The sequence below is a fragment of the Aethalodelphis obliquidens genome, unplaced genomic scaffold (genome assembly GCF_003676395.1).
Source record: "Aethalodelphis obliquidens isolate GAN/ISIS:26980383/991018 unplaced genomic scaffold, ASM367639v1 scaffold10, whole genome shotgun sequence".
NCBI classification, from domain to species: domain Eukaryota; kingdom Metazoa; phylum Chordata; class Mammalia; order Artiodactyla; family Delphinidae; genus Aethalodelphis; species Aethalodelphis obliquidens.
The window spans coordinates 11,992,464-12,019,407 of NW_020837954.1; the positions used below are offsets into that span (position 1 = coordinate 11,992,464).

At 35.0% G+C, this 26,944-nt stretch overlaps 1 protein-coding gene across 8 annotated transcripts in view; it reads right to left on the reverse strand.

The window, feature by feature from the left end:
• Positions 1–26,944, reverse strand: part of RALGAPA1 (Ral GTPase activating protein catalytic subunit alpha 1) — a 220,725-nt gene that overhangs the window by 61,418 nt on the left and 132,363 nt on the right. For all 8 annotated transcript variants that reach the window (XM_027111074.1, XM_027111075.1, XM_027111082.1 and 5 more), the window contains exons 28-34: positions 26,701–26,809; positions 25,244–25,354; positions 18,869–18,937; positions 13,195–13,329; positions 12,044–12,227; positions 5,305–6,169; positions 2,757–2,828 (exon numbers count right to left, since the gene is read on the reverse strand). In XM_027111074.1, coding sequence (XP_026966875.1) covers positions 2,757–2,828; positions 5,305–6,169; positions 12,044–12,227; positions 13,195–13,329; positions 18,869–18,937; positions 25,244–25,354; positions 26,701–26,809 — 1,545 coding nt within the window. The remainder of the gene's footprint in view (positions 1–2,756; positions 2,829–5,304; positions 6,170–12,043; positions 12,228–13,194; positions 13,330–18,868; positions 18,938–25,243; positions 25,355–26,700; positions 26,810–26,944) is intronic.

The window sequence follows — 26,944 nt, forward strand, 5'->3', positions numbered from 1 at the left end:
ACAAAATATAATGGGGGGAAGATTCTACTCAGAATAGCAACACAAAAGTAAAACACCCCTAAAGGTAATGTCTGGGTATCAGAATAAATAAAAAAACACTCCATGATTGTGAATGGGAAGAATGATGATAATAAATGTGTTTATTCTTCCCATAGGAAAGTTTTATTGCAAATCAAATCAAAATAGCAATGGGATTTCTTTTTCTGGAAAACAACAGCATAATTCTAATCAATAACATGTTTCTGGAAGACAAAACAGGTGAGAACATCTAAGAAAAGAAGAATGTGTGTGGGTGGGGTGCGGAAGAAGACTGAGCCTATCAGATACTACATTATTAAGCTACAATAAATTAAACAGTAACATCTCCACAAAATTGACAGACCAATCAATAGAAATGAACAGATAGCTTTGAAACAGCTTAATATTTGATGAAAACAATATCAAATCAATGGGAAAGATATGGATTATTTAACAAATTATAGAAATAGACTATTTTCCAACATTCAAGGTGGTTCCATTTCTCATTCCATAAATCAAAATGCATTCCAGAAGGAATAAATAATTAAATATAAAATAATTACCACTCTAACCAAATACTTAAAAATCTAGAAGGAAATGTAACAATGTTTAATTGATTTCAAGATAGAACTCTCTAAGCACAGCAAACAATTGAAGAAATTAAAAACAAAAAGATTGAGAGATATAATTACTACATAAAAATGGGTTGTTAAACAACCTATAGTTGAAAACTGAAAGCCAAACGACAAACTAGGAGAGCTCCCACAATAAATACAAAAGTTAATCCTTAACACATACACATACGTAAAAGAGCTCTTACAATTAAGAAAAATTCCTAAATAGAAAAATAGAAAAAGGACACTAAGAGAGAATTTAGAAATTTTTTACAAATATATGAAAAATATTAACTTCACTAGTAATTAAAAACTATAAATTAACGAGATACCATGATTTGCCCCTCAAATTATAAAGGTTAAGAAAATGTCATCAATATCTTTTGCTGGACAGGCTGAAGTTATACAACATTGGTAGGATTAGAAATCAGTACTTAATGGAAAGCAATTTTATATATGGCCTTAAATAAGTCCTTATGCTTTGACCTAATAATTCTATTTCTAGGAATCTATTCTAGGGCAAGAAATTAAAAACAACTCAAATGTCCAAAAATCATCGAACTTGGTGCCATAGAATTTTTTTTTGAAGAATATCAAAATGGCTGAGAAAATGCTAATATAGTTTTTTAAAAGACATAACTTACTATACATTACTATAATTCCGGTTTTGTAAAACAAACAAAAATCATACATATGTCTATCAAAAAGAAAGACTGAAAATATATAAAGAAATGCTAACAAGTCTTATGAATAACAATAGTTTTATTTTTGTTTTATATTTTCTATAATCAAAGAAATTATACATTATTTACAAAAATTATTCTGAGAAAAGCTAAAAACAACAAAAACCAGTTAGGAATGACAGGAAATGAATAAAAAATTATATTTTTCTATAAATTTGGTAGTAAAAGGCATGAAAGGGATGTACTATAGCTTGAAAGGATAGTAACTGAGGAAAGTTTTGTTTTGTTTTGTTTTAAAGGCAGATAACAAACATGCTTATGATAAGAGAAGTAAGTAGAAATACAAGATAAAGAAGGGATAACTTCTTGAAGATCCTACGCCAGGCTGAGAAAGTAGGAAGCAGAAGTATATAAAGAAAAAAAGGCTTTTCTGATGCGGAAAGTGAGCAAGAGAAGATGGCTCAATACAGAAAATTTTAAAAGACGAAGATGTAAGGCCTATTTGTTTTGATGTGGGAAAGGTCTGAATCATCTTCACTTTGCATTCCTGTAGAATAGTGATGGCAGGGTGAATGGCTTGTTACAAACTAGTTTCCCAATTGTCAGAATCACTGGATTTAATTAATGAACATATGTGACTAACCTGTGTTAAAATGTGAATGTGTGGAGGAAGAAGAAAGGTTAAGAACTACTGTTCTAGCAGATTGTCTTTTCACATAGGTCAAACCTTTGAAGTGAATTCTTACGAGGTTAGAGTAGAGATGACCTTTTGACTATAATGCTAGGCTTGAGGAACAAAGAAGTGGTTTATAACAATTACTCTGAGAAGTAAAGTAAAAGTGAACAAGGGATAAAAAATTTGCCAAACAGCAGAGATGGCATTGTTGAAGTAAAGGTGCATGAATATACAGTAACTATATCACACTGGTTTGATAATTTTCTCTGGTAATATACTGCTGCCCAGGAGTAGAGAAAGCAGTCGTTAGGAATGATTCTAATTAGAGAACTGGTTATGGAAATATATATATACACACACACATATATATGTGTGTATATATATACTTAAGCAGAAGAACAGTTTTGAGGGTGCAAGATAAGGCATTTTAAAAATGGTTGACAATATGTAAGTTTGCTGAACAGAAAGGTAAGCGGAATCAGAGCTGGGTGGACAAACTGACTGTGGGAACAGGAAAAGCGAAAAACTGAAGACAAAAGTATAAAACACCAGTCAAGTGTTTATTATTTATAAACAATCCAAAGATACCAAACATTTAAATGCAGCTGTACGTTTTTCTAAAAATGGTATTTCTAAGGTATATATAAATGAAAAACAGTTTCTGCTCAGAAAGTTATAATTCAACAATACAGTATTATTCACACACGAACAGAGAAATAGCTGACAGGTGACAGAGATAAACCTGAAAATTTCCCAACAACTTACCACTGTCTTGAGTCCAAGTTCCTAAGTTCTCTAAGTAGTTTTTCATTTTTCTTCAGGAGATGAAAGCTCCTCCTAAATAGAGAGATTTATAAACATTTTCATCACGTTTGCAGTGAATGACATGACAGTTCTGGAAATACTTTCCAGTCTACTCATGCAACTCTTATACTTTTCTTGCCTTTTCATACTTCTAACACAAAGGAGAACAGACCCTAAAAAAAATGTAAAGAATATATGTCATTATTTCTACCCAGGCCCTCATACATTTCTGCTAGTGGATCATAATCTACTGGCCACTTAAATGTTTCCTTGCAGATGCTGTGAGTTTCCCAAACTCATATTCAGGAAAATGGATAAAAATACTTACAGGTTCCTTCTCAAGAGTTTCATAAAAATATGTGAGAAAGTTGTTCCTCATGAGAAATAAAATATTCACAAAATCTAAATCATTACCAAATAAGGATGTGTAATCCAGATGGAATTTGTTTTTCTTGTTTTACATTATATGTATTTTTCTACACTACAAAGCAGTATGTAAATTTTACCAAATACATTACATAGGTGCTAAATTATGTATAAATTATATTCATGAAATCAATGCTTGCTGTGGTAAAATATAGCTTCCCATCTTTAATTTTTCTCAAGAGACAATGTATGGACCATTCTACAGCAAAAGAGAGTAGAATGAATTTATATTAGTGGCAACTACCTGTATGTGGACATACCATAAGGCAAATTGTTTTCCTGATATAACATGGCTTTCCCATAAGGCAGAGGATACGCCCTTCTAATAAATGGAAGGGTTTAAACCAAGTAAGATTATAAACACTAGGTAAGCAAGTAGAATTCCAATTCAGTGCTTCACATGCATTTGAATTACTTTAAGATTTATTCATCCAGTGATATCTGAGCTCCCCTTCTACTACAAACTGAACAAAAACAATACATTCAATAATGCTTCTTCTTCCACTTCCCTATAGCTTTTAGTATCATAGAAATTTTAAAAATCAATTTTAAAGATAAATTTTAAAATATTTTTAATATTTAAAAATATTAATAATGCTTTACACTAGTGTACAATTTTAGTATTTTATGTACATTATCTAATTTAATTCTTACCATCATGTGAGGTAGGAGTTATTTCCTCAATTTGCAGACTGTAACCCGAGGCTCAAAGTTTAAGTGACTCTAACCTGGATCTTTTGCTTTAAGTCTCATGCCTTTTCATTTAACTCCTACTTAACTTACTTCAAAACTGTGTGTGTATATTGCAAGTTTTCAATGAGGTTTTGCAATATGCATAAGAGAAAACAAAATTTAAAAAAATGAAATCCAGATTCTTTTCTTGATTTGATGCTAAATCCTGAGTTAATTTCTCTGATACAAACAAGAAATGATCATATCGCTGTTTGTCTAAAAAAAAAGTTACGCTTATGTGCCATAATAAGAAATATACATTTGGGCTGTGTCCCCAGTTCCTGACACAGAGGTCCTAAAACCGTTGTAATTTCCTGAGTGCTGGAGGTAACAGGAGAGTCTTACACGACCTCCTAAAACCTTTGGAATTTCCTGGGTAATAAGAGCATCTTTTGTTCTAATAAGGTGACTCTTGGTGGTGTCCCGGATAACTTCAGGATGGTGCCTCATCACCAGAAAGAGCAAGCCATGATTAGGATCTTGAAACTTTCAGCTCCACCTCTGGGGAGAGAGAGGAACTGGAGACTGAGTTAATAATCAATCATGCCTACATGATAAGACCTCCGTGAAAATCCCTAAATTATGGGATTTGGAGAGCTTCCAGGTTGGTGAACACATTCAGGGTGCTGGGAGGGTGGCACACTGCAACTCCATAGGGACAGAAATTTCCACACTTGGAATCCTTCCAGACTTTACCCTATGTCCCTCTTCACCTGGCTGTTCATCTGTATTCTTTAACTATCTTTTGTAATAAACTGATAAATGTAAGTAAATGTTTTACGAATCATTATAGTTAATTTTCATACCCAAGAAGGGGGTTGTAGGAACCTCTGATTTACAGCCAGTTGCCCAGAAGTATGGGTGACCCAGACCTGCAATTGATGTCTAAAGTGGGGGGCAGTCTTGTTGGTCTGAGACCTTAACTTGCCTGTGCTGACTCCAGGTATTGTTGAAACTGCTTGGTGTGGAAAACTCACACATTTGGTGTTAGAAGTGTTACAAGAAAAAACAGTTTTTCCTATTAGCTTACATGAAGGTTGGAAAAAACAAGATTTTTTTCAATTGTATGAGCTATGAGTTCTAAGTCAGATAGTTATACTAGTCATTATGAAAATGTTAAAGTTAATTTATTACATTAAGTTATCTTTTTATTCCCTTGAAACCTGATTATGACTCAGTAGACGCAAAAAAAAAAGAAAAAAAAGAAAAAAAAGAAAATCTGCCCACTGGTCAAAGAACTAATTGGTAGGTAAAATTTAGCGAGGGAAACAACAGAGACTAAAATGCTGATCATAAGATGAATAAGACTAATATTTTTTTAAAAAAGGAAAAATTTCTCCTTTATTCTTACCTTTTGTCCCAGGAATTCATTCCCAATATACTAAGAAGCAATCTGCAATAATAAAATGCTGACTGAGGTTTCTGAGGTGTTGGTTCATCTTGCTCCACAGCTTTCATGTTTAAGTCATTAAAGTGTTTCTCAACAAATTCTTTTTCCTCTGTATGCTGCTTAAGGATAGCGTTAATAACATCATTTTCCTGTTTTTCAGAAATGCACACAGGCTGTGGAGCAGGAATATTAAGTGAGACTCCAGTCCTCTGTAAGCATTCAGGACTAGTTACACCTAAATACTGCAAAAGCTCGTCAAGAACATCTTCTTCATCTCTTATTGTATCCCAAGTTGGTACAGTTTCTCTAAATCTTCTTCTAAACTGGAGGGAAACCCCATCTTTAACTGTTATATCTTCTAAGCATTCATGAGATGTAGAAGGCTCTTCTGGCTTCTCTTGGTGAGACAATGAAAGTATAAGAGATGTAGGTTCTGACAAACCACTTACAAGAGGTGGTCCATACAGGATGGCAGAATCCCATGAATATTTTCCAGAAAGATCACGTACTATAATCCTGACATTTGAATTGGCTGATGCAAGGCCAGCAGATAAACCTCCTCCAGGTATACTCTCTTCAGATCTGATCTGGATACAGGACACTAAGGTTGTATTGTTCAACACAAAGAACTGAATATTTGGACTCTCAAAGAGTTCAGGAGAAAGTTCAGTGCTTTCACTGTAATGATTGTCGTGATTTTCACACACCTGACTTGTTAACATAGCAGGACCACCACTCATTGGATAATGGCCCAAGTGATTTACCAGATGTGTAATAACAGTGCGGGCAGCTATAGAGATTAATCCTTGTTGCATTTGAGTTTTCACTAGAAATAAAGAATATAATAAGTGAGTGGGAATACTGCTGCTTCCTAGGAAGTCATATAAGAATGAAACATTAGACAACAAACGGGGATTCCATCACATTATCAAAATCACATTCAAATATTTGAGTTAATATTTTCAATTTAGAGTATGTACTACAAGAATGATAACGAAGAAGAAAACTGTTCTTTGATGAAGTTTTGTTCATTTTTATAAGAAAGCCGTCTTTGAAAATTTTGCTTATGGATTCATAATTTAAACTAAGGCTCTTAAATGTACATCATACCTTCAAAGAAGGTTCAAAAGTGTTATAAATCACTTGAAATCACTTAGCACCCAGATTAAAAAGTCAATGAAATCCAACTGTTAAGTTTCTTATATTATGAGGAGATTCAGAAACATAGTTTGCAGCATGCCTTAAATGGCATTTAATTACGGCTTTTATGGATGATGTAAAAGTGTCAGAAAAAAGTGATCTTTCACTAAACTTTAGGAGTCAGGATCAATTTAAATAGTGAGTCAGTGTAGCCAGCATATGCCAAGGAAACTTTATTTTAAAGGAAAAAATATTTTATGGCCTGCTTATTTTTCTAAGGCATTAAAGAGATCAGGAGCATATCTATATGAGTAACTTAAAAACAAACAAACATAGGAAATGGTAAAAAGAGAAAGCTCAAAGAATATAGTAGTAAGAGGCCTGAAGAGGCAAGGTGCCTAATGTCACGACCTGAAGGAGGAGAAAAAGGAGGGGAGGGTGGAAGGAAGACAAAGAATACAGAAAGAGAGTAAAGGGAGAAAGGAGGAAGTACAGATAGACAATAACTTGTCCAAGCCCACTAGCCAAAGACTGCCAGTGTGATTCTATAGAGGGTTGATGTGGAAGCCACTTATGTAATGAGTGGTGTCAGGAAGTGGGGACAACTGGGTTAACTTGATACTTTTCATCTAGGAGGTGGGAGGAGAGTTGTCATTAGTAAAGACGTACTAATCATTCATGTTAGAAGAGGGCGTTCAGTTGTGTGTTTGTGTGTGTTGATAGTGTTCTTGTCTGTCTTATATACAAGGTTACAGAATAATCATGTCTCTGTATTGTTCTACCACAGTGATATTGTCTGAGCATTGTTATATTCTGAAAGTTAATCATTTGGGAATACTATGGCCTAGCTACCAGAATAAATATAGATTTGAAAATGTCCTGATGATCAAAGTATTACCTACATAAAATAAATTCCTTAATTTCGAGTGTACTTTGTGATGAATTTCAGTAACTATATAGAATTGTATAACCACCAACACAATCAATATATAGTAAAATTCTCACATCAAAGGAAGATAAATTTTATTTCATGTAAATTATACCTCAATAAACTCAACTTTAGAAAGTTTATAAGGGAACTAGGTTGTGCACTGCTGATATGATTACTTAAAAAGAGGCAAGAAAGAAGAACAATGTTATATTTTCGAGGTTGTAGCCCTCAAGATTCAGAATCGACACCACTGGGTACAGGCAAAGAGTCAGCAACAAATCAGCTGCTATGCCATTAATACCAATAACATCTTCTCCATTATTCCAACTCTAAAAAAGAACAGTTTTCTGTGGACTTTGGTTGATTTTGAAATGTTACTGAGTGTCAAACTTTTAATCTTCCATAATCAAGTTTTATTTTACATACAAGTATATATAAACATTTTCAGTTTACTTAAAAGGTTCCAATTACATTGAGCTGTTCTTTGATGATAGTATGGCTAGCTCTGAAAATGAGCTATTCAACACTAGATAACAACACTAAATGATTAACCTTAACTCAATCCTACATTTTCAAGACCTATTATGGTAAAGTAAAAAGATATGCCACTGAATGATGAGAAACAGAGGGGTGATTTGAATCTAGTGCCTGCTTTTGCTTCTCTAATTATAACTTAGATTTTAATGAGTGTTCACACTGTAAGAGGCCTTGCAGATAATCTAGCCAATACTTCTCATTTTGCACTTGAGGGTTCACAGAAATTCACTGATTACACTTAAAAAATAAATTAAGATTTCAGAAGTAGGTAGAAGCATTTTCTTTCCTAAGCTGCTTCTCCAAATTCAGGAGATATATATATATATATTTATATAAAGGGATAGAAACCTCTCAACTTGTTAATTTGGCAGTTAGGTTTATTTGGATTTATTTTTGCATCGTAAGCTACAGAACATACACATCTTTCTTCTATATAGCTTAGATATAAAGAAACATATGAAATTCTCTAATGTAGAAATTCAAAATGAAATTCTAAAATAACCAGCCTTGTGAGAAAATGCAAAATGAAGATATCGATGCTTCTAAGGCTTTGTGTAACTAGCATTCATTTAAAAAAGTCTATTCAAGGTTGTCTTTTCATATTGTCAGATTAAACAAACCCTACAGCATTTGCAGCAAACCCGTAATTACTGATTATCATGGCATACAAAAGCAGCAAGACATAAAAAGCTGCTGAAATTCACTGCACTGTAATAGAACATGCAGAGGAAGTTAATTTTGGCAAATGCTTTAAATATGAGCTTTGCATAATATGTATAGGTGAAACTATAATTAAGACAGAATGAATTCTTTGGAGCCTCCTTTCACTCTGACCCTGCAAATGATGACTTTTTGCTAATAAGACTACTGCCATTTGACAAAAAGCCAACTTCACTACCTTGCTTTATTCTTTAGTAAATTTAATAATTACAGCTACTCCTGCCAATAATTCTCAAATCAGACTTGTTCAATCCAATACTGAGCTTATTAGGGACACTCTATGTTTAGAAATCTTTGGCCAAAAAAGTACTTGAAGATGATGAAGCATGCCTTAGACAAGGGCACAATGATTAGCCATTTCTGCCACATTAAAAAAACCCCACAGCATGTAGTCACTACAGACCACAGAATCACCTGCTGCTAGCTCACAGCTGTTCCTAAAAGGTTCTGCATTTATCTGGTCCTTAATACCTTTAAGAAAGTCCAAAGGGAACAACTTTAATACATTTAGAGAATAGCACCCTACAGAGTATTTGGTATCAATATAAAGCTCATCTGTTTAAAACCTTTACACCTTTCTGTCTTTTACAGTGACTGTTAATGGCACAGTAAATTTGCATGAAATACATTAAAACTTCCCTTTACATAAGTAAACTATTTATTTCACCGTTTAAGAAATACACTATCCTGCCCTGAATCAAACTTTATCATTTTACACCTTTAAAAATGCAAAAAGCAAAGAATATTTTCATATAACTTTGTCCTTAAGTAAAAAAAACACTGTATTGTACTATGCCAAATCTAAAGAAATAATTACGTCACCTGTATCAATTATTGTCTGAATTATTTTTCCTATATTCCTATTTCACTTGTATATATGTGTTCTAGACAAATTATCAGCTATTTGTGATCAACCCAAAACCCTAGCCCTGTTTCCTTGATGTGTAACTTTATATCTTCACTTGCATTCTATGTCATCAATCCATTACCACCGCCACATCCTAAATGTTTTAATCATTTATAACTATTCTGCCTTTAAAAATCAAACTCTTCCTTGATAGTTTACTCTTTGACCACAACCTCCTAGTCTAGTGATTTCCCAATTTTGTTTTGTAGAGCCTGGGAGAGGGTTGTTGCAGATGAATGGGAGAGAAGTCAGCACAATCCCTGCTGCAGCTCTACTTTAAAAAGTTTTACAAAGTGGACTTCCTTGTGAAATTTATTTGAAGAGGTTCCACTGCTTAAAAACTCATTTAATAAACCACTGTCCTAACATACTGATATGCTCTGTGGTTCTCAACCTTGGCTGCATATTAATCACCTGCAAGGTTTTAAAAATCCCAGCAATCCCAGATCAATATATCAAAATCTCTATGGATGGGACCAGACATCAGTATTGTAATATGCAGCCAAGGCTGAGAATCACTGTTCTAATTTGTTATTAACAACCACATCTACTTTCTGCATCACCTCTACTTTCTTCCAGCTTATTACCCATTTCCTAGCATCAGTTCAATCCTTGCCAACCCTAGATTCTATAACTAAACCATATATCAACATTCTGAAAGCCATTGTTCCCTTGTATATCTGCCAGGTCCACCTTACTGAATGTTGACTGGTGCAACCAAAATTTTGCAGTTTCCATTTTCTACTGGGCCCTCAGTAACTTCTGTCAGTCCCCTTAATTTACTTCCACCTTCTTCTTTCTGGTCGCAGAGGAAGGGCTAATATTAACACCTAATCTTTCCAGCTCACCTCTCAGGAACTTCACTCTATTAATGATCCCCTTACTAACTTCCTTCTCAGCTTATCATTGAGTTTAACTGTCTTTAGAACTCCTTTAATCCTGAATAATCTTTTAACTTATCTATTGTTTTATCATTTTTCTTTGCTTTTTTAAAATAAAAAAGTCAAGCTTTTTAAAGAGCACTTTTGACAGATGGCTCTACTTCCTTAACTTCTGCTTGCTCTTCAACCCACAGCCATCCACTTCTGTCTCCTACTTTTCTGCTGAAACTAAAGTAGATATATTTGTCAGTCTTTTTGTACTTGATATCTTTATCATTTAATACCATTGGCCAGTCTTTAAAAAAATCTTTCTCTTCTCTTTGTTTCTGAGAAACTACTCTCTCCTGGTTTTCCTTCCTTTCCAACTTTTTCTTCTCAGAATACACACACCCATGTAAATACATATTCCTAACAAAGACCCCTCTGCTAAGACCTAGATCTGCATGTACAATCAATTGTACTAGATCTAGATCTCTTCATATGAATATCCAACAGGCACTCTGAGCTAAACCATTTCCAATACTGCCATCCTGATTTTCCCTCCTAATCCTTTAAACTTTCTCATATTCTTAGTCTAGTTTAGGGAAAATATAACCAATTTAACCCTTTAGCAACTCTTGCTTGGCCTATTGCAACAGCATCATGATTGGTCTCTCTGATCCTGAGTTAACCACCCTAAAATCAATCTAACATACTAGAGATCAGCAAACTTTTTCTGCAAGGGGACAGAGAGTAAATTATCTTCAGCTTTATGGGCCATGCTATCTCTGTCCCAACTACTCAACACTACTATTACTACACAAAAGCAGCCATAATGACACACAAATGAAGAGCATGCATGTGTCTCAATAAAACTTTCTTTATAGAAACAGGTGGCAGGCATGGGCCATAGTTTGCTGACGCCTATAAAATACTACTATCAAAGTGCTCTTAATACTAATTTTATCATGTATATCAGTGGGCCCCAACCTTTCTGGCACCAGGGACCAGTTTCGTGAAAGAACTTTCCCGTGGATGGGGGGTGGGGTGTGGAGGGATGCTTCAGGCGGTAATGGGAGCAATGGGGAGCGGCAGATGAAGCTTCACGTGCTTGCCCGCTGCTCACCTCCTGCTCTGCGGCCCAGTTCCTAACAGGCCGCAGACCAGTACCAGTCCGTGGCCTGGGGGTTGGGGACCCCTGATGTATATCACCTCCTTAAAACCCTTCAGTAATTGCTGGGTTCCTCTGGGCTACCCCTGTATCTTGAATGTACTTTTGTTTTAATATGTACTCATATCATAAGGTTACTTGTTTATATCTTTCCCTTTTATCAGAGAGTAAACTCTCTGAATGTAAAAACAATGTGGTTAAAAAACTTATCAGAATAACTCAGAAGTATAAAGGGAATGTCATCACATATAATCTTAGGAATTGTGTATCTGAAGTTGTTTCTTAAACTAAAAATGAACTTAGCTATAACGTACATGTCAAGGTAAACAATTACCAAGTAAGATATATTATCCTCCAGTATTTCTACCCAGGCCTCAAATCATACCTTGGGAGAACCCAAGCAACAATACTGTCCTGAACAGAATTCATTTTACCTTCTGTTACTGGCTGGAGTTTAGAAGATCGTTCCGAATCAGGAGAGTGCAGAGGTTCAGGCTCTTTTAGGCTTTCCAAATGCATAAAAGGATCATAATCTACAGATGCCAAATCAGAGAGGCTTAATGGAAAATACCTTGGATTGCTAAAACACTGAGATCCATAAACACACCCATGTAATACCTGAAAATACAGGGGAAAAAACATACCAAGTTTTCCTTTTAAGTGAAAATAAATACATAAAGAAAAAGGAGAAAACAAGTCAACTGCTAATACAAGTACTTGACAAAAATTTTAAATATTTAAACACTTAGCTCTTCAATCAAGGTAAAATTTAATCTAAAAAAGAAGAATGAGCAAAATTTAACTAACGATTCTCATATTCAACAAAGACTTCTTTCAAAATTTTGCAATGAAACAATAGTGTCTTGTAAGAAGTACTTTTTAATTATCCCTAGTACCATAAGATAAATCTATGTTCTTAGAAAACACCTAGCTCAGAGTTTCCCTGGTGGCGCAGTGGTTGAGAGTCCGCCTGCCGATGCAAGGGACACGGGTTAGTGCTCTGGTCCGGGAAGATCCCGCATGCCGTGGAGCGGGTGGGCCCATAAGCCATGGCCACTGAGCCTGCGCGTCCGGAGCCTGTGCTCCGCAACGGGAGAGGCCACAACAGTGAGAGGCCCGTGTATCGCAAAAAAAGTAAATAAAAAATAATAATAATAATAAAAAGAATCTGCCTGCCAATGCAGGGGACACGGGTTCAACCCCTGGTCCGGGAAGATCCCACATGCCACGGAGCAACTAAGCCCGTGAGCCACAACTACTGAGCCTGCACTCTAGAGCCCGCAAGCGACAAATACTGAGCCCATGTGCCACAACTACTGAAGTCCGTGCGCCTAGAGCCCGTGCTCTGCAACAAGAGAAGCCACCACAATGAGAAGTCCACGCACCGCAGCTAAGAGTAGCCCCCACTTGCCGTAACTAGAGAACGCCCAAGCACAGCAAGGAAGACCCAATGCACCCAAAAATAAATTTATTAAAAATAAATACCTAGCTATAAAACAATGAAAATGTAATACTAAGAAATGTTATTTCTTTAGGTTTTAAAAACCCTTGGTTACCAAATAAATAATAAAGCAAAGAAGTTTACCTTATAAATACAGTTGAGGACAGATTTTTCTATTTTATCATTTTCTGCTCCTGTTGCATGGACTGGTTGGAGCAGTGTCTTTAGAGGTAAGGCCATGATCCAGTCCAGAAGGCACAGAAGTAAGGATACCACCAACTGAAACAACAACAAAAAAGATCATTATTATTGTAAACTCATAAAATAAGAGTTAAAAATTTAACAGAAATTCACCAACTTATCTTTCGTTTTCCAAAATGTATTTCAGGAACTATCAACTAAGTTCCACCATTAATATTTACCTAGACCTAAATGATTTTAAGATGTATATGAACATTACTGTGGGTTTCTCCCTTATATTTTAGGGCAAGCAAGCACAATGAAACCTTAAGCATAATAAAAACAGGAACATTAAAATTATTATTATTTTTTAATTAATTGATTAATTTTTGGCTGCGTTGGGTCTTCATTGCTGCACACAGGCTTTCTCTAGTTGCGGCGAGTGGGGGCTACTCTTCGTTGTGGTACGTGGGCTTCTCATTGCAGTGGCTTCTCTTGTTGTGGAACACGGGCTCTAGGTGCGTGGGCTTCAGTAGTTGTGACTCGCGGGCTCTAGAGCACAGGCTCAGTAGTTGTGGCACATGAGCTTAGTTGCTCCATGGCACGTGGGATCTTCCCAGACCAGTGATTGAACCCGTGTCCCCTGCATTGGTAGGCGGATTCTTAACCACTGCATCACCAGGAAAGTCCCCAAATTATTTTTAAACAAACATAAAAACACTGAGCTTAAAAGACAACAGACATCAATTAGCTATTCTTACGTAATGCACAAGAAATGGAACACAAATGAAAGGTTTTAGTTCATATGTATTATAATCATTTCCACATTTCTTTTCTAATTTAACACCTCACTGAGCAACCTGCCAGAAAGACTATCTTAACCATTTTCTGATACTCTTACTAATTACATTAAATGAATTTTTCTACTGGACACGTTTAAACTGATGGATGTTATAAACAAAACACTGTTACCTAAAATGTAGAGTAAAACAGCAGTATCTACGTGGTCCATTTTATTGAATAAAGAATCACAATTAGTACCATAAAAGTGTCAATCAAGTAGCAATAAGAGATACACTGATCTTTAGAATCAAAGACCAACTCTCCAACTCAAAGAGTAATGCTGGCCTAAATCTCACAACACACCCTCCAGAAGAACAATAAAGAACAAAAAGAACCAATAAAATATCACAAAACCCACATCCTCAGTATAACCAGAAAACAGAACATTCAAAATTCAATTATCTGTGAGTAGAAAATACACACAGCAAATCCAACAAGCTTTTACCCATTCTCCCACTGCAAGCTCTCATGAAGAGTGAGGGTAGTTTGGGTAAGCTGTAAAAGAGAGAAGGAAACCAGGTACAAACCAAAAAACCAAGCCCCCCAAAAAAGGTCTACCCTAAGTGTGAGAATAATGAAAAACATGTACTGGTAGATAGAGTACTGAGTAGAAGGAAAGTATTTAAAAGTACTGCAGGAAAGGTAATACTTTGGGGGAGAAAAATGTTAAAAGGGAATGGAGAGACACCTTGTGGAAAACATAATGTGAAAAGAAAAATGAAAAGAGAAATTTAAGACCTTGCAAGATTTTTACAATTTTTTAAAACTGATGGTTCTGTAATTCCTCTCCCACCTTAGTGTCATCCAATGAAAACACTATACTTTGTTAAACTGCCAGAAGAGGGAGCTCTTGAAATAGGAATCTTATAAACCACCCCAAGCCACCAACCTTGTCCACAGAAATGCAGACAGTCTTCATCTATAAAAAACTACTATAAAAAGAAAACAGAAAATGAGAATCTTAAGCAATTCAGCTGATGAAAATTCCTGCCCACCAAAACCAATAATGAAGCAGAAGAAAACTATAACACAACCTTCTAATCTAAATTAAATATTGTCAAATAAGCATTTAGGTATAGGGGACAACGAAAATTCCATCTTAAATCAGGAATTTAAAAAACTAAGAAGAAATAGACCAAAAAGGGAAGAATTGATTCAAGTCAGGAAAGAAAACTAAAAAATGATAAAATGATATTAGAAATGAAGCCCAAGTTATAAGATGCCTAAGGAAGAATAAGTTAAAAAAAATAAAAAGAAAATTTAATAAGGGGTATTGAATAAAGAGAACAAAAGTGAGACAAAGAAAAAGGTAAAAAATGTCACAGAGAAATGACTGGAATGGAAGACAGAAAAAGAATATCCTATTCATTTAAATGTGGAGTCCCCAAAATCTACATATTGACAAGGCCTACCAGATCCAGGACAAACTGACCTGCAATAATCAACTCTAATACATATCCTGGTAAAACTTGAAAAGTAAGACCTAAAAAAATAAATATATGTGTGTGTGTGTGTGTGTGTGTGTGCGCGCGCGCGCGCGTGTGTGTATCTCCTTAGAGCCTCCAGGAAAAAACATGAAATAACTTACAAGGACAAGAGAATAAAAATGGCATCAGATTTCTCAAAAACAGTATACAAGCAAGGCAACATTAAAAAAAATAAAAACCTCAAGGAAAATAAGTGTGAACCAAGGATTCTTTTCAAGTATCTACTTGAAAAGTAGCTACTTTTCAAGTATCTTGTTGTTACAGAAAAAAATTTACATATGCAAGAGCTTAGGGAATTCTGCATTCATGAGCCCATCTTGAAGAATAAAGATGAACTTCATTTAACCAAGAAGTTGACTGAGGAACTTCAGTAAAAAGTCTAACAGTGAGTATCTGATATATTTAGTTATGGATCTAAGATTTTTTAAAAATGTAGAGATGAGTGTAGAAGAATCATTTGTTATATGACATATGCTAAATGTTACGTGCAGACATAAAGGAACTAAAAATAAAGGTAAAGAGAGAGAAGAAAAGTAACATAAGCTCACTTATTAACATATAGGCAACATATGGGAGATAAAGGATACCATTAAATAATCACAAACCATATAGTATAAAAGGTTAAGAAAGCAAGGGAACAAAGGCATTAAAAAAAGTATACATATAAAGGTAACTACAAGAAAAAAGTACAAAGTTTCCTGAATACCAAAAGAATTTTAAGAAGAACAAAGGAAATACATCATGCAGAGAAAGAAACAGAAAATATAATATGCATAATAATCATAAAATAGAACGACAGAGGTAAGATAAAAAATACAATATATCATAAAAGTGGGTTTAACTTGCCTAATAAAAGAAAAAGATTTTCAATTTGGCTCACAAAGCAAGACGCAAGTATGTGTTGTATTCAAGAGATATAGTTAAACAAAAAGATTCAGAAAGGCTAAAACTAAAGAGATGGAAAAAGGTACACCAGGCAAATTAGAATTCAAACCAAAAAGCATTAATGTTAAAGCTATAATTCAAAATGAAGATAAAACTGTTATGGATATCTATGTATAAAATAACAGTGACTACAAAGGAAAAACCACAGTAGATGCAAGGAAATATAGAAATATTAATAGAAGACTTTAACACACCACTCTCAGTACAAGACAGGTCAAGAAGACAAAATATAATCCACATTAACAAAAGTAGAGATCTTCAAAAATGTTTATCAATAGTAAAATGATTTTGTCACCAAAAGAGTCTGAAAACTGCTAGTATAGAAAGTTAAGAAACAGACCCAAGTAATTATGGAACTTGATTATTCATTAAGAGGCAAAGAGGAACTTTTTAATAAAGGGAACTCAGAAATCTGGTTATCCATTTAGGAAAACAACAAAAATTAGATCCCTATCTCAAAAGACAGAAAATAAACTTCAAATGGATGAGGGGTAAAAGTGTAAACAATGAAGCTGTATAAGTACTAGAAGAAAACGTGAAAAGGTTTTCTACCTGTGGCTCAAAATCTAGATACCTAATGAAGTAAAAGATTGATAAATTGACTTACATAAAAAACTCCCTAATATGTAAACATCTGAGGGAAAAATACCAAAATCTGACTGAAAATGTAAAAACATATGAATGGACAATTCACAAAAATAAAGTAAAAAATTAGGCCATTAATAAATGTGAGAAGATATTCAACTTCACTTATAAAAAGAGAAAGGTAAATGAACACTACACTGAAATACTATTGTTCCCCTATCAAATGGGCAAAAATTTAAAAATATGTCATACTCTGTGGTTAGGCTCTGGGGAAACATACTCTCATAGTATATGCTTGTAGGAATGCCAATATTTAACATAATTACAATATCTGTTTACCTTTTGACCCAGCAATTCCACTTCTAGGAATACACTCTGAAGACACATTCCAACAATGTAAAAATATACAGACATAAAGTTAGTCACTGCAGCATTGCTTGTAACTGCAAAATTCTGAAAATAATCTCTATGTCCATACATAGAAGAATGACTTGAATAAATTATGAAATTTATAAATTATGGTGCACTCCCTCAATGGAGTACTAATACTATACAGCTGCAAAAAAGAACACAGAAGACCTCTGTGAATTTATTTATTGTGAATTTCCAGAATATACTGTCAAGTGAAAAACCGAAAGTACCAATGAATATCTAAGACTATTATACTTTTGTGTAACAAACAGGAAGAAAAAAGAAAATACAGATGTATCTGCTCATCTGTACAAAAGAAAGGATGGATAAACCACAGACAAATAAATAAATAAAAACAACGGATGGGGAAAAAAAATCTCTAAAACAGCAACGTGCCTGTTAACAGCTGCTTCTTTGTTTCATATAGTTCTATGGGAGCTGTGAACGCAAGCCCTTTGGCTTTCAGAGCCAGGTGATTTGGGGACCTGTCCTTGGGTGGCAGGCTTAAAAGGTGGGGTGCTAGACGTATGGGCTAAACTCTTCTCTCCTCAGAGAGAAGGTGGAAATTGGGGGCTCCCTCCTGACTGTATGGAGCTCTGCTAGGGTGGGGTTTATGGCAAGAGTGTGTTACAGCCTTTCCTACCTATTTTTGATGTGGGTATTTTCTTAGTCGTTTGATGTGTAGAGGTCACTTGACTAGTTTCTGGATTTCTCTCAGAGGGAATTGCTCCATGTGTAGCTGTATCTTCCATGGGTCCAAGCGAGGAAGAAAATTCAGCAGCCTTCTATGTCACTACGTTGGTGACCCCCCTCTCTGCCTGTTCTTCAACTGCTATCTTCAAGGTGTTATACTTTGCTAACCCTTCTTACTCTACAGCTTCACCTTAAGTGATCTCATATACTCCCACAGTTTAAGAGAACTCATGTGTTGACAATGCCAACAAGAAATCTCAGTGTTACCACTTCTTAATCATATTGTGTTGAAATATCAAGTATGTTTTATTACATATGTTCTGCCCATTATTTACAGAACTCTGCAGCTGTAATTATGTTTCTGGACCTATTCTCAGTTATTTTCAGGCATAAACAAGACCATAACAAGTAAAAAAATTATAAATGGACAGAATATCCTCCCAGGTTCCTTACAACCCTAAAATTCAAAGATTTTATCAGATGACCATGATTAACTTGAGATATAAACTAAAATGTGATTTAGTTACACTTAAATAATGGAAAGCTATATTTCCAATTATTTTAAACACAAGATTAATTATTGTCTCCCATGTAAATACATATACCTTCACAGTTTTAAAATATAAGTATCTTACTAGGTAACCACATATTAAATATTAAAAAATTTAAATTACCCTCTTGTCCATTTCATAAGATGAAGCTTCTGTACTTGGCAAAAGATGGGTAATAGTGGCTATTAGAATCTGTAGGAAATAAAGAAAATAGCTCAAAATATGTCAAACTAATGGTGCATCCTAAAACTTAAACAATAATGCTAAAGTGATACAAAATCTACTGCTGAAAGTTTATCCAAAATATATTAACATTGTTATTTCAAAGTAATTTTTAATAGGTCAGCTTTTCAAGTACACTTAACTATCAATCATTTACAATCCTAATGTACAGAACCAAAGTTATATATGCTCTGTTAAATATAAATGGATTTCTTACAAATTCAAGTCATGAATCAATATGTATAAACATACAAATAATATATGTTCTGATAGAAAAATGAGAAGACATAGATAAGCAAAAAGATTTATAAAAACCACCTGTAATTTATCACTCAAGACATCTACTTTGCTCAACCAATTAGGTATAGAAGGGATGTATCTCAACATAATAAACACCATATATGACAAGCCCAAAGCTAACACCATACTCAAAAGGTAAAAAGTTAATATCCTTTCCTCTAAAGTCAGGAACAAGATAAGGATGCTCACAACTGCCACTTCTATTCAACACAGTACTGGATGTCCTACCACAGCAATTAGGCAAGAAAAAGAAATAAAAGGCATCCAAGTCTGAAAGGAAGAAGTAAAATTATTTCTGTTTGTATATGACATGATCTTATATATAGAAAATCCTAAAATTCCACCAAAAAAAACCCCGTTAGAACTCATAAATGAATTCACTAAAGCTGCAGGATGCAAAATCAACATACAAAAATCAGCTGCATTTCTATACGCCAACAATAAACTATCACAAAGAGAAATTAAGAAAGCTATCCCATTTACAACAGCATCAAAATCAATAATATACTTAGGAATAAATTTAACCAAGGAGGTGGAAGACTTATACACTGAAAACTAGAAAACACTAGTGAATGTAGCTGAAGACACAAATAAATAGAAAGATATTCCATGTCATAGATGGGGAAGAATTAATATCGTTCAATTGTTCACACTACCACAGCGGTCTACAGATTCAATGCAACTGAATGCAAAATTCCAGTGGTGTTTTTCTCAGAAATAGAAAAAAACTATCTTAAAATTTGAATGGAACCACAAAAAAACCCAAAGAGCCAAAGCAATCTTGAGAAAGAAGAACAAAGCTGGAGGCGTCACACTTCCTGATTTCAAGCTTTATTATAAAGCTACAGTAATCAAAATATGGTACTGACAGTAAGGTACTGACATAAAAACAGGCATACAGACCTGTGCATTAGAATAAAGCCTAGACATAAACCCCCACATACAGTCAACTAATCTTTGACAAGGGTTCAAGAACACACACACGGCGTGAAGAAAACTGGATATCCATGTGCAAAAGAATGAAACTGGACCCCAATTTTTTTTTTTTGGTCTGCACCGGGTCTTAGTTGCGGCACGAGGGATCTTTTTTTAGTTGCAGCATGTGGAGTTCCCTAGTTCCCTGACCAGGGATCGAACCCGGGCCCCCTGCATTGGGAGCAGGGAGTTTTAGCCACTGGACCACCAGGGAAGTCCCCTGGACCCCAATTTTATACCACTCACAACAATTAACTTGAAATGGATCAAAGGCTTAATATAAAGACCTGAAACCATAAAACTCCTAGAAGAAAACATAGGAAAAGGCTCCTTAACATGGGTCTTGGTAATGATTTTTTTGGAAATCATACCTAAAGTAGAAGCAAAAACAAAAAAATAAACAAGTGGCACTACATAAACTAAAAGCTTCTGCACAGCAAATGAAACCATCAATAAAGTGAAAAGACAACTTACAGAATGGAAAAAAAATATTTGCAAACCATGTATCTGATAAGGCGTTAATATCCAAAATATACAAGGAACTTATACCCCCAATAGCAAAACTAACTAAATTTATAAATGGGCAAAGGATCTGAATAGACATTTTTCCAAAGACATACAAGTGGCCAACAGGAACATGAAAAGGTATTCAACATCGGTAGTATCACGAAAATGCAAATCAAAACCACAATGAAATATCACCTCACCTTTGTTAGGATGGCTATTTGTAAAAAAACAAGAGAGAACAGATGTTGGTGAGGATGTGGAAAAAAGGGAACCCTTATACACTATTGGTGGGAATGTAAACTGATACAGCCATTACGCAAAACAGTATGAAGGTTCCTCAAAAAATTAAAAATAGAACTACCATATGATACCACTCCTGGGTATATATCAGAAGGAAATGAAATCAGTGTCTCAAAGAGATACCTGCACACCCATGCTCACTGCAGTATTACTCACAATAGCCAAGATATGGAACAGCCCTCATGCCTTTCAACAGATGAACAGATAAAGAAATTGTGGTATACATATATACACAATGGAATATTATTCAAGCCATAGGAAAGAAGAAAATCCTGCCATTTATGACAACATGAAAGAAACTGGAGTGCATTACACTAAGTGAAATAAGCCAGACAAAGACAAATATTGTATGGTATCACTTATATGTGGAAAAGTAAAAAAAGCTGATTTTATAGAAACAGAATAGTGGTTGCCAGGGTCTGGGGTCTAGTGAACTGAGATGTAGGTCAAAGGGTACAAATTTTCAGTTATAAAAATAAGTTCTGAGGATTTAATGTATAGTACAGTAACTACAGTTAATTGTACAGTACTGAATATCTTAAAGTTGCTAAGAGTAGACCTTAAGCATTCTCACCATAAAAAAATGTTAACAATGTGAGGTAATGGATATGTTAATTATCTTGATCTTGGTAACCCTTCTACAATATCAAATCATTATGTTATATACTTTAATATAATACAATTATATTTATCAATTATTCCCCAATAAACTTGGGGGGAAAATAAAGAAATTTACTCTCATCTTCCCAGATATTTTGGTATATATACTTGTAAATATACGCCTTTTTTTTAAAGAAAGATTTTATAATGTGGCTTTTTAAATTAACATATATTATACACTGAACAGAATATGAATAAAATTGATACAGAGAATATGAAATAAAAGACCTTATTAAAAGAAAGCAAAACATTCTTATAGTGTTATCATTTACCCTGGAAATTTCTTGATCTCATTCAATTTTTTTTTTTTTAAGAATATGTTGGGGGTAGGAGTTTATTAATTAATTAATTTACTTTTGCTGTGTTGGGTCTTCGTTTCTGTGTGAGGGCTTTCTCTAGTTGTGGCAAGCGGGGGCCCCTCTTCATCGCGGTGCGCGGGTCTCTCACTATTGCGGCCTCTCTTGTTGCGGAGCACAGGCTCCGGACGTGCAGGCTCAGTAGTTGTGACTCACGGGCCTAGTTGCTCCGCGGCATGTGGGATCCTCCCGGACCAGGGCTCGAACCCGTGTCCCCTGCACTGGCAGGCAGATTCTCAACCACTGCGCCACCAGGGAAGCCCTCATTCAATTTTTTAATGTGCATGTTAAAAACGTATAGAGGTGGGCTTCCCTGGTGGTGCAGTGGTTGGGAGTCCGCCTGCCGATGCAGGGGACACGGGTTCGTGCACCGGTCTAGGAGGATCCCACATGCTGCGGAGCGGCTGGGCCCGTGGGCCATGGCTGCTAAGCCTGCGCGTCTGGAGCCTGTGCTCCGCAACGGGAGAGGCCACAACAGTGAGAGGCCCGCGTAACGCAAAAAAAAAAAAAAAAAAAAAAAAAATGTATAGAGGCAAATTTACTGTATTTTTATTGTATGCTATTAAATTTTTATAAATGATTGCTTCATGTAGAAAAATTCCTCTAAACATAATTTATACCATAAAAGGCTTTACACACTAATAGAATCTAGTATATTAGATTAATACTTAATACTGGTAATAGAACTGGGCTTCTATTCCTAACTATGTAAGTAGGTAACCATTAGTGAAATGCTCTACTATTTTAGAATTTCATTTCTTCATTCAATTAGAGGTAAAGTATAACCATTTATCTGTAGGCACTGGCTACTATAATGTACAGTGAAGCAATCTGCAAAAACTCTACACACCTAAGAATTACTTAGATAAGTATTAATAATATATAAACTACGAAGAAAATAAGGGAAAGGATTTGGAGGCCTTCAAATGAACAAAAAAAATATGCTTACTTAAAGAACACCTTAACTTTCAACAGAATAATCAATCTTAAAGGGTAAAATTTTCGAGTTTTAAAATTTCAAATGTTTTAATACTAATAGACATATATATGAACATTCACATTTACATCCAGTTATCACGTCCTGCATGATAACAATGGTAGCTGCTGCCAACATTTATTAAAACTTATGTCCCATCACTTTTATGGCAAAAAGTGCTCAGCGTGTTACATATATTTTCTCATTTAGTCTTCAGAGCAACTCTGTGAGGTAGGTATTTTTATCCCAAATGTAAAGATAAAGAAAGCCAGAATTTAGAGGACTGAGTAATTTGTTGACAGTTACAAAGTTAGTAAATGGCAGAGTCAGGGGTTAGTTAAACCAGGTCTAACCTTCAAACCCAACCTCTTAACCATAATGCTATATATTCAACTCAACAGATTATTTACCTAAGAGATTCTACATGCAAGTCATCCTAGGCATACAAAATAATGAAGAAAAAAATGCCATTGTCTTAAAGAAGCAGCTCAGAATTTTTTAAAAAAAATATTTATTATTTGGTTGCATCAGGTCTTAGTTGTGGCACGCAAGCTCCTTAGTTGCGGCTCACAGGCTCCTTAGTTGTGGCATGTGTGCTCTTTGGTTGTAGCAGGCGGGCTACTTAGTTGCAGCCCGCAGGCTCCTTAGTTGTGGCATGTGAACTCTTAGTTGCAGCACGCCATGTGGGATCTCGTTCCCTGACCAGGGATCAAACCCGGGCCCCCTGCGTTGGGAACATGGAATCTTATCCATTGCGCCACCAGGGAAGTCCCAAGAAGCTTAGAATTTTTACACAAGTATATTTAGTGCTAAAATAGGGCCTGGCGACGTGGTTGAGTGGGAAAAGTCTGGACTTGAAATTTTACGGACTTGGGTTTGAACCCTGTTTCTACCCTGTTACCTTATGACTTTATACAGTTGCTATCTCCTCAGTTCTCTCATCTTAAATAAAGGGAGGAGAGGAGGCAGGGATAACAGTCCACCTCAAATGACTTTTTACGAATTAAATGAGGTAACATATGAAAGGGTGACTAGTATAGTGACTGATACATGGTAGTAGGTGCTTAATAAATATTAATTACTATCTTTCCTAAAAATGTTATAAGAATATGAAGATAAGAAAGATAAATTCTGGTTGGAGAGAACAAGTAAGGATTCTTATTTTTTGAGGAGATGGTATTTAAACCAATCACTGAAAGATGGGGGGTGGGGTAGAGAAAAGTAAAACATTTTAGGTAAGAAGAGAGTGAGGGGTATGTTTAGGGGATAATAGCTGACTCAGGTGTCCAGACTACAGGGTATTTCATAAAAGGAATCAGTACATGATTCTGAAAAGATGGGCTGGGTCCTCATCTGGAGGCCTCAAATTAATTCCCAGCTAAAGAGTTTGGGTCTTATTTTATAGACAAAGGAAAACCACTCAGAGATTTTGTTTGTTTGTTTGTTCTCCAGGAAAGTGACATAAGAGTCATGTCAATGTGAATGATGACTTGGAGGGGATGACCTCAGAAGACAGGAAACCAGTTTAGAAGGTTATTATAGTATCTCAAGAAAGAAATAATTAAGGGTTGAAAAATGTCAGGTATTGTAGGAAGCACAGAACACATAAAAAAAATAAAAATAAAAATAAACCACTTCATAAATGACTGGCTGAAGAGGAAAGGAAAGGAATGAATCAAAATAATCTCCTGATTTTGGTAACTGGAGGGATGGTATGTTTTCTAACCTAAGACAGGGAATGAAGCCTAATATACATTAAAAGACAATGGCAATGATAAATTTGCATGTAGCATTTAAAACCAACCACATAATCTCTTAACATAATATAGAAAGGGACTGTCATGAACTTTGATATCTCAAAAAAGTACCTTGGGGCTTCCCTGGTGGCGCAGTGGTTGAGAGTCCGCCTGCTCATGCAGGGAACACGGGTTCGTGCCCCGGTCCGGGAAGATCCCACATGCCGCGGAGCGGCTGGGCCCGTGAGCCACGGCTGCTGAGCCTGTGCGTCTGGAGCCTGTGCTCCACAACAGTGAGAGGCTCACGTACCGTAAAAAAAAAGAAAAAAAAAAAAAAGTACCCTGAGTGGCCATTATTTACCTATGCAAAATTTAAAGAAAACTATTAAATAATTTTAATCTCAAGGTATCCAAATCTAAGGATCTTTAACAAGTCGTAATAAGAAATAAATGAGAAATTACTTACTTGAATAATTTTCAAGGGAGAATCAGGCTGGTAAATCTGAAGTCTAGGTACATAATGAACCAGCATGTGAAGCATGTTACAAGCTACATGGGCTACTGTTTTATTTGTAAACTGTAATAATAATAAGAAAAAAACAAAAACAAAAAAGCACTGTTATAAAAAATTTCTTCCTGATATTATTCATCTCTGCATTAGCTGCTAAAAAATTTTAAATTGTATACGTGTTTTTTTTGTCATTCTATATTTGTGTTTATTAAAATATTATTAGGAAGATAAATATACACCTGCAAAATAAGCAAATCATAACACATTCCAAAGATATAATTAACTTTATTTTTTCTTTGTAATGTTTGACTGTCCTCATTGAAGTTTTATTCCATTTTCTCTTACCTGGATTTCTGGAATGGCCTCTAAACTGCTAATCTTGTTATCCCATCTTTCCCCATTGCAATCTACTTACTATACTCAATACTTCCATATTATCTTCTGAAGAACTGTTCTGATGCTGACGTTCTCTATGCTTAAAAATCTTAGATGACTCCCCAATGGTATAAAGTCAAACTTTTTATGCTTATCTTTCTATAACCAAATCTCACCCACTCTTCAAGCCCTGACCACATACTTCCTCTTTCCAGTCTTCTCTGATACCTAAGTCAAAGTGACCTCTGCTTTCTCTGAACTCAATCAGCAGTTTATATGCACCACTCATTTGGTTCTCTCAGTGTTTTATATTTTATTACTTATTTTAATCTGTTTCAGCCATCATATTATTAATATCTTCAATCTAGTATTTATATTTCTTTTTCATTCTGGTATTCCTTACTCTGCCTAGCAAAGCACCTCAAACATAGTATATACTCAGAAATATCTGTCAAATAAGTAATATTTGTACTTTGTGTGTTTAGAGTTCTATACAGATATTATAATACAAGTCTTAGGACAAAAAATAATATCACTCATCTTTTTACAAATAAAAAATATCCATTTATTCATTCAGACTCTCCAAATAATCGGGTTATTATTTCTGAGCAAATCTTATTCTGGTCACAAAGAGGGCATTTAACTTGAATGATAAAGCCAAAACCTGAATAGCTCAAGAATTCAGGAAGTAATAAAGATTGAAGGGTAGGTTACAAAAATACTGATTAAGAAATGATAAACAGCCTTACAAATGTTGTTAAATGACTGGTTTCCTTTTAGGAGTCATCCATATTTATCTTAGGGACAAAGCCAAATATATAAAAAGTTGAGATAAAACAGGTCATCACCAAGATATCCTAAAATCAAGAGTAGAACTATTCTTAAGGAAAAAGTCGGAATCAAAGAAATAATGTAATAATGAATTAATTATTCTGTAAGGGCACAATATATAATTAGCATTTAGAGAAAAATAATCATACATTCTATACTTAATATAGTCTATCTTAATATAGTCCACTAAATATTTATTTACTTACCTTTAAGGAAACACAAATTACATTCAGAGCTTCCTTAATTTGAGGATGATGAGACTCATGGACTAGTTCTTCACAAATCCAAATACCTAAACTGCAAAGTGCTACACACCTGCAGAAAAGGCAACCAATAATGATACAAATAAAAGTGGATGAGTGTTTAAGTGAAATGACACCACCACCACAACCAAAACACCCACAACCAACCAACCCAGAGTGAACATGCACTGTTTAGGTGAATTAATCA